At 36.2% G+C, this 11,202-nt stretch overlaps 1 protein-coding gene across 2 annotated transcripts; it reads left to right on the forward strand.

Moving 5' to 3' along the window:
- Positions 1 to 2,870: 2,870 nt before the first annotated feature.
- On the forward strand, positions 2,871 to 3,571 carry LOC149963179 (death-associated inhibitor of apoptosis 2-like). Of its 2 annotated transcripts, none has more exons than XM_090170501.1 (2): positions 2,871 to 2,950; positions 3,151 to 3,571. In XM_090170501.1, exon 2 carries the CDS (start codon positions 3,158 to 3,160, stop codon positions 3,521 to 3,523), a length of 366 nt encoding a protein of 121 aa, XP_090026627.1. In that variant the 5' UTR covers positions 2,871 to 2,950; positions 3,151 to 3,157; the 3' UTR covers positions 3,524 to 3,571. The 2 variants fall into 2 exon arrangements, with proteins under 2 accessions (XP_090026627.1, XP_090026628.1); XM_090170502.1 differs by having other exon boundaries at positions 2,876 to 2,946.
- Positions 3,572 to 11,202: the final 7,631 nt, after the last annotated feature.

Genomic DNA, 11,202 nt, shown 5'->3' on the forward strand with positions numbered 1-11,202 from the left:
AAAATAATATTTGTAATAGGAAAAGATGGAAATGAAGGAAAATCGTGGATGTTAAATTACTTGAAATCCCGTAAGCCCAATTTTGTACATTGTCAGCAAGTGACAGTTTCGGGGAGTGAAATGCTTTTTCAATTGAAAAAAGTTTGCTCTGGTGTGAACCACTTTTTCTTTAACACCTTGAGAAGTACAAAAATATGCGACGAACACTTGGCAGTATTTGAAAGTTTAAAAGATGGTGAAATTGTTAGTACGAAATATAATTGTGTGAGTATAAATATTAGTACTCCAAATGTAGTTTGTGTTTTTGGAAATTATATGCCTGAATCTTCCGGTTTAAGTTCTGATAGAATTGTACGATTTTATATAAAAAATAATTATTTATGTAAATATTAATTATGAAATATGTATAGTAGAAATGTTTATATAAAATTTGCATAATTGAGGACGTGTGAATATATAAAAATAGTAAACTTAAGGTTGTTTTTGTTTAATTCCCGATTTTTTTTAGGTATATGTTCATATTATAGCCGTCCTCAGGTTATCTATATAAAAACAAATGGTTGTATAAAAAAATGATAAGAAAGAATAATAAAATTGTTGATTTAAAACAGAATGTTTGAGTTTTCTTAAATTTATAACATATACATTTCTACATGGTTTTATTTCATTGTAATAAAGTCTCTAACACTTATGAATAGATAATTGTATAATTGATTTACACATTATTAGAGTTAGAAATTTAGTCTTAGCAATTTACACTTTGCCTGTTTCTTAGGCCCGAGGTTTGCTTTTAAAACATCAATGCAATTAAGTTAAAAATATAAACACAATACAACTAATTTAATTATTTTTAACTGAATTGAAAACCTTGATATATTTTTTTTAAAAACTGTGTTTTTATGTTATACAATTTCAAATGCAGGTATTGTGTACAGTACAGTACAAATGCATAATTTAATGAAGCAATTCTAATTTTAATACTTATATTTAATGAAATAGGAAAAATCTATTTCTAAAACCCTATTTTGTAACTCAAAAGGAACTTAAAGAAACTGGAAGAGTTTCACATGGAATTGGGATTAGTGAGCAGCCATTATCACGTTACAATATGGTTTTTGTTATGGAACCAATGACAATAAGCTTTAAACTTGGCTTACTTTGATAAAAAACGTCTCTTATTCCCCCAAGAACATGTATATTTATCGAGAATGTACTAGCTCTATTGGACATTTTGGAGGAAGGGCTAACTAAAATCTATGCTTGTTTTACGAAATTAATTAGCGTATTTTTTTAAAAAAAACCATGTATTCTTAACAAATGCATTCATGTTAGGATATGATTTATGGAAAATGTACTTTCATGGGTTAGGGTTAGAAATTTAGTCTTAACTATTTACACTTTACAGGTTTTTAGGTCTAGCTTTAATTTTTGACGTATTGGAAAATGTATTTCAGCGTATTCTTATAAAAAAAAAACAGTAAGCATCGAATATATTTCCGAATTAATTAATATTTTCATACAATAAACTATAAATTGGCTTATCTTTGATAAAAAAAACCGTCTCTTATTCCCAAGAACTGGTTTATTTTTCGAGAATGTGCTAGTGCGATTAGATCTAATGGTAGTAAGACGCCCTAACATTTATGCATAGGGGCTCGTGACGTACCGATTCTCACGTGACTTGTTCATTTTTCCGAGCGAGCGCGCGCGTACCATTGATAAGATAGCTGAACTTTGTTTTATTTGACGATACAATCGGAAAGGTTTGTGTAGAAATTCTGTCTTGTCCCATGTTACATTTTCAGCCTTTTGGAGCGTTCATTGTACATACAAAGTAAGAATTTTTCATGAATATTTATTGTATTAGACAGTATTTGAACTTTAAGGCATATTATACTTAGTATATCAAATTTAGGCTTACCAGGTAGGAATCTGAATTAGAGTTAAAAATTAAATTTAGTATTTTGCTTTTTTTTTTAGGCCAAGATTAGCGTAGAAAGTAATTTACTATTTTGTTTTTGTTGTAGAGTATATATTTTAGACAATTAAGTTATTGAAAAAGCGTTTAAAATGAGAATGGTATTTTGAAAACGTTTCTACCGTAAAATTGTAACTTTTTTCACTGTAGTTCGCAAAATGGTATTAATAGTATACTAAAAGTTTTCGTTATCTCAATAAAGAGTCTTAGCATTGGGAATAGTCATTGAAGGTCACGCTGAAAAGTAAGTTATAATAATAATAATAATAATCAGCTAGGCTATTTTATTATATTTAAAATGAAATTTTTAGGCATTCTTTTATATATATATATATTGGAAATGTGTTAGACAGAAATTAGGCCTAGTAGGGGTAAGATTAGCGTAGAAATTAAGTTACTATCACGTGACTCGTTCATTTTTCTGTGCACGCGCACGTTTAATAAGATAACTGAACTTTGAGCAATGGATTTTTTTCCACCGGCACTTAAGATATGCCGTCAGTGTAGTCATGGGATTTTTCACTCTTAATAAATACTTTAAAATGTAAAAATAAGACTCGTTATTGAAAAAAACATAACACTTAGCCATTTTTTAGCAATCTTCTACGTAACTCAATTTTCCAAGAGGATTGTTTTCCGTAAACATTTTCAAGTGAGAGCTCGATTTTGATATCGTCAACGTGGTATTTCCAAAACTCTCCTTCGAGTAGCAAAGGGTTTTTTCCAAATACTCAAGTGGGTTAATATGTGTCGTCAATCATTAGAGGCAGTTTAAACTGTCAGAGAGAGACAGCCAATAGAATTTGAGGGTTATTTGAAGTTTAGATCACGTGATGAATTATTCTCAACAAGATAGGAATAAATTAATTTTCCATGCGTCATTTCTCTACGGCGCATTGACGAGTAAAGACCTGCTGACGGATCGCTCAGTCTTTTCTACAGCTCGACAATGGATTTCTACCCGTAAAGTAAGTAAGTAACTATTTTTTTCTTTGTAATAGACTATATTTTTAGACATATTTAAAACAATTTGCATATTGAAAAAAGCGTTTATATTGAGAATTTTAGCGTAGAAATTAAACCATATTGATAAAATTAGGTTTAGTAGACTTAGGGGTAAATGTAGGCTTAGAGAATGTATCATTTGAAACTATAGAACGTATTTGGTCTAGATCAGCTATGGACATCGAAGTGTATCGACTTGAAACTTTTCGTCACTGGAAAAATCCCCACGTTACTAAGGAGCAACTAGCGAAGGCTGGATTCTACTATATTCAGCGGGGCGATGAAGTACGATGTTACAAGTGCCACGGCGTATTAGAAGGATGGGAATCAGGAGACGTACCAGAATGGGAACATGCCAGATTCTTTCCACACTGTCCGTCGAGGGATAATTCACCATCGGAAAAAAAGTACATCTCGCTAGAATGGGACATTCCACCGACGCCAAAAGCAACTACGGTCGCTGACAAATACATCTCACCTGTACCTGAAGAAGAAGAAGAAGACGATTCTGCTGCTAAACACTACAAATACATGAGTTAGAACTTTTAATTAAATTAAGTTGCAGGAGATCGTTTCACCCCATTTAAATGCCTGTAAACTTAACTACTTTAATTTGTTTTAATTGTGTAATGTACAAGATAACCATCTAATGGAATATCTGATAGTACCTACTAACATGTAAAACAAAGTTCTAAAATAAAAAATTAAATGTAAATAACTTGTTTTTATTGCCTAGAGATTAGAAAATTAAGGAGTTCTGAAGCGATAAGCAAACGGGTAAAAATCTAATCTCCAGATATCTGCGCGAGGAAAACTAATTTTGGAGAATGGGGATGGGGGAAAGCAGGGATGTACCCAAAAATGGACCAAAATGGACCAAATGTACCCCAAAAACGACCAAAGTCACCATTTTCGGCCCTATGTACCCCATTTCGGACCAAATGTACCCCAAACTGGACCTTTTAGCTTTATTGTAATGTTAAACTCCCATAGAGATTCCCCTAAAAAGAATAATAAACTGGCGGTCCAATTTTGGGTACATTAATTATTTCGGAGAGATAAAACTAATTCTGGCAAACTGCTGCGATTTATAGCGAATGGGGAAAAAGCCAATTTCTAGCGATTGGGTTCGATAGTATGAGAGATAACAATTATGGTTGTTTTTATTGCCTAGAGATGGGGGAAAGCAACTGGTGAGTGATTAGAAGGGGTGAAAGCAATGGGGGAAAGGAGCTGGTGAACGAGAGATAAAGTATCCAGTGAATGGGGTTTGGGGGAAAGCAACCGGTGAACGGGAGAATCTGGTGATTAGAAATTCTGGTGATTGAGATGGGGGAAAGCAACCCGTGAACGAGAATCTGGTGAATAGAAATTCTGGTGATTAGAAATTCTGGTGATTGAGATGGGGGAAAGCAGCTGGTGAACGAAAGAGAGAATCTGGTGATTAGAAATTCTGGTGATTAAGGGAGGAACGAGAAATTCTGGTGATTAGAAATTCTGGTGATTAGAAATTCTGGTGATTAGAAATTCTGGTGATTAGAAATTCTGGTGATTAGAAATTCTGGTGATTAGAAATTCTGGTGATTAGAAATTCTGGTGATTAGAAATTCTGGTGATTAGAAATTCTGGTGATTAGAAATTCTGGTGATTAGAAATTCTGGTGATTAGAAATTCTGGTGATTGAGATGGGGGCGCGGGTGGGGGAGGAACGGGAGAGGCGCGGGTGAACGGAGGGAGCCAAGCTCTTCGTGTCCCGCTGGTGATTGAGAATGAAATTCTCAATCACCAGCGGGACACCCCCCTCTCTCCGAACTGTATAAATACACGAAGCGAAATGAACTCTCAACCTCGAGGGGGCTTGCTTTAAACCTTTTTCTCGAACAATAGCGTGGGGCTCAATATATTTCTAAAACTTTGTCTCTACTTTCACTGGCTACTTCGTATTTAGACCCTGGGTACTCTACAATGGGGGGGGGGGTTATGATGGAAATTCTACTCATCATTTTATTTCGGTGTTCTCCGCTACGTTGTCGTCTCTTCGTTTACGGGTTTTCTCGTTCCTCGGTTTACGTAAGATGCCCAACACATGCACTTCACACTTCACAGAACGGGACGTCTTTGGGGTTGCTTGTTTACACGTTTTCTTTATTAACACTTTCTCTTTATTTCTCTTTATTTACACGTCTACGGTTTGGTGGCCGGATTGCGGGCTTCTTCCTATATTCTTTTACTTCACAAGCTGACGGGGGCGTAGGTACTTCGGGTTTCGGTCTGAAATGTCCGGCTAGGCTAGGGAATCGGTCTCGGTCATCTGGTTTTCTTCCCTCGGTAGGTCTAGATTTTGGGTGATCAACAGGTGATTCGAGGTGTTGAGGGCATTACGCTTCCCGGATTCATTACTGCTCGGCTTATACTCTTCCGGTCGGAATGTCCTGGATGTAGGTCATCTAGGCAGTTGGTGAGAGTTGTTTCGGTCATGAGGGCTGCATTGAGGGTTAATTCTAAGCGTGACTTCATCGCGCATTATTTTATATTTATCTCGACATGGTCTTTCTCTCGAGTTCTGTCCAGTTCTTGCAAAAGCAGACTTCTGCCAGTTCTTGCAAAAGCAGACTTCTGTCCAGTTCTGTCTTTTTGGGGCTCTGTCTCTTGGTTTTGTTCCAGTTATTTTAGGGTGGAGTTGAAAATAAAAAGCGATTGGTGACCTCCCATTTTATTTGGATCATTGGTGCACCCAAGACTCGTGTCCTGTCATGGGATGTATGACGTTGTCTGACCCGCGAAAGGTCCCTTGGGGTTGGTTCTGCTTGATTGCGGGGGTCTCAGTGTTTGTGGGGGAGAAGATGCCAGGAAATCACGAGGTTATATTTATTTGGTTGTCAAGCGAAAATGTCCAGGCACACTTTTGACCTATGACCTGGCCTTGGCGCTTTTTGTTAGATTCGGGTTACCTGATAGTGGGCTAAAGGCCCACGAACATGACAAAGGTTCCATGGGAACGCTGTGAGTTGAGGGAATATTACTGGTTGGGTTCGGCAAGCTTCTGAGAAAATTTGGGTTGGGTCGAACGGAGAGAGCTTTTCACGGTCATAAAAATGAGGAAAAAAACACCAATTATCTCCATATGTCGAGGGCTCTTAATTTTAACATTGCTGAAGGCAGGGATTTAGTTTATAATTTATATTAAGTACCCTGTTTAATTAATTCTCTTAATTTTATATTTTATAGTGGGGGTTCATTGAGTTCTATCAGATTTATAAACTATATTTAATTTGTATGTATGGTTCAAAAGTTATTTAAGTTTTTAATTTATCATTAATTTTAATTTATATTTAACACTGTGATTAGTTTTATTAAATAGAGCTCAAAATTCTAAGATATTTGATGTAGGGGGCTTAAAGAATACTTAACAATAACTGTCAATATAGAGGATCAAGAGTGCAGGGAAAAATGTAATGACAAAAGTAAATAAAACAGAAAAAATAAAAAAATGTAAGTATGCGGAGGAAAGTGAACCTGAAGGGTTACAAGGTACTGATAGCTCGACATCACAGAATAAACATAAAAGTGGGGCAGAAAAGTGAAAACTACGCCAAGAGAGAGATGAAAAATTGCAAAAAGAATTGAATAAAATTCCCAAGTTAACGGACCTTTTCACAAGGTCAGCCGATTCCAAGCCTGATGATAAAGACAGTGGTACAGCTACCGATCTTAATTTATGCAAAATTACCCATGACGAAACATCAGGACACGAAACAGATTTTATAAAAAGGCACTGACACCACTGAATTTGGCAAATCAATTGAACTCTTGGACGTAGGACAAAGGCTGGAATCGCCCGAGTTTTCAGACTTAGCTGAAACGAGTAATACTGCAGGAAATCAATCAAATGATATTAATTTTCTATCCAAAGAACAATATCCAACGGATTTGGGACATAACATCGGCATCATAATTGGCACACGACTTAAAAGGGTTATCATTGATCACGGACCCTGCGGACCAGAAGGCCCATTTCGATATGAATATAAATAATTTAATATACGACTTTGCTTCAAAAAAGGCTAGAAGAAAATCGTTTTAATGTACTTCTGTTTTAAAATAAAATCATTAACGTTTATATAGTTTTTTTTTCTAAACGGTAAATTCCAAAAAAAGGGCCCATGGAGTTTAGTTGCTGGCGGGCCCAAAATCTGGAGCTACGCCACTGTCTGGAGGTAAACTTGGGTGTCTCGGAGCCCAAAGTCTTTGAGTGGCATCAACCCCACTGCTATCTTCTTGGCTGGTTTCTCCGTCATTACCGATTTTTCTCTGCAGATCGACGTATGATGATTTCTATGGCAAACCAGGCATCTTGATTTAGACCTGCAGCGGCGTGCTGGATGATCGACTCCTAGACAATTGAAACATCAGTTCTTGGCTTTGATTTTCTCGATTTTCTGCTCGTAAGAGGTATTGCACTCGTCTGGCTTACGACCGGGTTTTTCGCAGAATATGCAGGTACTGGATACGGCGGTGTTTAGGGCTACTGCAGTTGGAATTCAGCTTCTACATTGACTTCCGAAAGGTCTGGACATGCCGGCTTCGCTTCTTGGTTTTTGATATTTCTCGACTCGTTTTTCTTCCAGGACTGGCTGGTTCATGATGAGAGCGTGTTCTCTGTTTTCAACTTCTTTTCTTATGTAGTCAATAAGCATATTTACGTCCCAATCGTCTTCGTTTTTGATACTCTTGCTATAGTCGAGGTTCGAATCGGAAGGTAAACAGTTCATAAATATGGTGTAGAGCATGCTGCTATAGGTAGCTAGCCTTATTCCTAGAGTGTCCAGACTCTTCATTGCCGTGTCGCAGGTTTCTTGCAGTTGACAAAGGCTTTTGAGGTCGCTCGAACTCCTGACTGATGGTAGCTGGATTAATCTGTTCATATGGGCCTGCATAGCGAAATTCTTCGTTCCGAAACGGTTCTGTAAGGTTTGGATTGCCTATTCGTAATTCTCATCGGTTAAAGAATAGACTTCTACTGCTCTGAGTGCAGCTCCCTCCAAGTAAGAGCGAAGGTAGTTAAACTTGTCCGTCCTTGCCAGTGCTAAATTTCCGTCTATGGATGTACTGAATTAACCCCAAAAGGTCTGCCATTGGGTTATTTCGCCACTGAACTTCTGGCTTACGACCGGGGTTTCCGCAGAATATGCAGGTACTGGATACGGCGGTGTTTAGGGCTACTGCAGTTGGAACTCAGCTTCTACATTGACTTCCGAAAGGTCTGGACATGCCGGCTTCGCTTCTTGGTTTTTGATAACTCTCGACTCGTTATTTCGCCACTGAACTTCTGGCTGTCAGTATCTTCTCGTTCATTTCCAATAACTTCTTGTTCTCTAGCCGCTCGACCTTCTTGCAGTTCAGCTGCTTCTCCGCGAGTTCCTCTTCGATCCTAGCCTTCAACGTATCAGTTCGTTTCTTGATTGCTTTCCTTGCCGCTACCAGTTTATCCATTACTTGACTTAAATGTTGATACTTAAGTTGTGCGACTTTTTGCCACTCAGCTATTCCCGGGTTTCGGCACCAAGAAATGTCGTGACTAACTTGCTAAGAATTACTGGAACTCATTTTAAAACCCAATCAACAATTTATTAAACTAAAACTTAAATGGAAAGAAGAACATAATAAGTACGGTGAGAGGACCGACCCCCGATTACAAAACTTCTTGCTTATACAGGGTGTTACGTATAAGAGTACCGAAACTTTCTATATGCATTCAATGGGTCTCTATGAGTAAAACATGTCTAATAAACATGGTTCCTAAAGTGCTTCGTTTCAGTGATATGGGCTCCCAAAAAACTACCCCACAAATCGGACACAGCCTTAACTCTGGCAAACAATATTCTTCCTTGAACCAAATTGTTTTCATTATACTATCAGTTGTTTTTTATCCGTGAGGCGAGAAACTTTAATAACAAGTGGCAAAAGTTCATTAATGCCCTTTTAGAAGTAAAATGAGTTTGAAGACAAAGCCATTTTAATTTTATTGACACGGTTCCAAATAAAATAAAAACATTTGGTCGTTACGAACGATTTTAATTATCAAAATTAAAGATACATAAGAATAATAATAATAATAATATTTTATTTTAGTTTCATCTATGCAAATACATCAATAGGGCAGGCCAAGTCGTTATACGACTTTTAGGCCGCATCGCAAATTTAGGAAGACAAAGAAGAAAAAAAAATGAAAAAAAAAAAAATTACTTAGAACTATACATGAGATTGAATATATTCACGGATATGGGTCTTAAACATATTTAGATTAATGGTAGAAGGGGGATTTATATGGTTATATATTTTCACGGATCTACAGAATATGGAATTCAATTTTAACTCGGTACGGGCAAAAGGGACATTTAATATTATTGGTTTTCGAGTGAAATATCTTGCCAGCTCACTAGACTGAAATGGATTATAAGTAAGACCGTGCAGACATTTAAATATAAGAATTAAACAAAAATAATCATAAATTTGAAAAACATTCAGAATATTTAGAGCTGTGAAAATAGGAGAGGTATGTGCTAAATATGATGTGTCTTCGATAATTCTAAGGGCTCGTTTTTGGAGGCGAAAAAGTCTGTTTAGATTATGGATGGAGGTATTTCCCCAAATACTTATACAAAAGACTAAATGACAGTAGAACAGGGAATAGTACAGTTGTAGGCGAAGTTTTCTATCAAAAATTTTGCGGTTTTGGTGTAACAGGTAGATACCATACGAACATTTTTTGGATAGTTGGTCAATATGGTAGTTCCAGTTCAAGGACGGGTCGTACCAAACACCGAGATATTTATAGGCATTTACTTCCTCTAAATGTGTTTGTCCGATCATTATTGCGTTATTTTTAGTACGACTTTTATTAATGTTGGTAAATATCATATATACAGTTTTATCTTTATTTAGCTCTAGAGTATTATTTTGCAGCCATTTATCAATTTTGTTTAGAATAGTATTGGTGTTTAGTATAAGTTTTTCTAGATCCGGGCCGCCATTTAGACATATAGTATCATCGGCGTAAAGGGTGAGGGTATCTTTGTCATCTATTGTTACTAAGTCGTTAATAAAAAGGTTAAATAGTAGGGGCGACAGTATAGAACCTTGAGGGACACCATGATAGACATATCTTATTTCGGATATTTCGTTGTTCAACTTTGTTTGACTAGTTCGAAGATTTAAGTAGGACTTTATCCAATCATGAGTTCTACCTCTTATGCCCATTAGTCTTAGTTTTTCCAGAAGTCTATCGTGGTTCAAGGAATCGAAAGCCTTCTTTAAATCTAGAAAAACTGCTATTGCATAGTTACTGGTGTCTAGGAAGTCTATAATTTTTTTATAAATCTGAATGTTAGCTGATTCAACGTTCGATCCCTGTCTAAAACCAAATTGTTTATTTGATAACAATCGGAATTTGTTTGAAAAATTTACTAATCGGTAGTAGAAGCATCTGTCAAATATTTTGGCAAATATCGATAGAATTGAAATTGGTCGATAATTAGTGGGTACATTTTTATCGCCTTTTTTGTGAATTGGGATTATAATCGATTTTTTGAGGCGATCAGGGTATTGTCCAAAGGAGAATGACATATTAATTAATAAAGTAAGGGGGTAAATCAAATGGAGAGCTGCTAATTTAATAATTTTAGGAGAAATTTCATCGAAGCCGGGAGCTGAATCGGCTTTTAAGTTATTAAGAATTTTAAGAATTTCGACTTCATCCGTATCTAGTAGAACCATCGAATTGGTTATATGTTGAACACTAGATAAATTATCATTCGGGGGATTATTATTAGAATCAGGTACAAAGGGGGGATTAAAAAAAGAATTAAAATTGTTTGGGGTGTTTTGTACTGGGGTATCATTTCTCTTTTTACCTTTACCTAGTAAATCGTTTATAAGCCTCCACGATTGTTTGGGACTATTTTGCGTGGCTATCAATGAGTTTTTATAAAAGTTGATACGAGCGTTCCTTATCAGGTTATTGCAGTGATTTCTTGAAATTTTGTAGTTGTGCAAGCTCTCCTCATTTTGGTTATGGTTGTATTTGTTTTTAAGTTTTTTTCGCCCTTTTATTTGGTCTATAATTTCGGGAGTTATCCACTTTTGCGAATCTTTTTTGGTAACTTCGTAAAAGGGGAAGGATTCATAGTATGTTTTCGTAAAGAAATCGTGAAAATCAT

Source organism: Leiobunum rupestre, chromosome 1, assembly GCF_980474605.1.
Source record: "Leiobunum rupestre chromosome 1, qqLeiRupe1.1.hap1, whole genome shotgun sequence".
Lineage (NCBI taxonomy): Eukaryota > Metazoa > Arthropoda > Arachnida > Opiliones > Sclerosomatidae > Leiobunum > Leiobunum rupestre.

Coding starts and splice junctions, on each gene's coding strand:
- LOC149963179 (XM_090170501.1), top strand. CDS start 3,158: ATGGACATCGAAGTGTATCGACTTGAAACTTTTCGTCACTGGAAAAAT.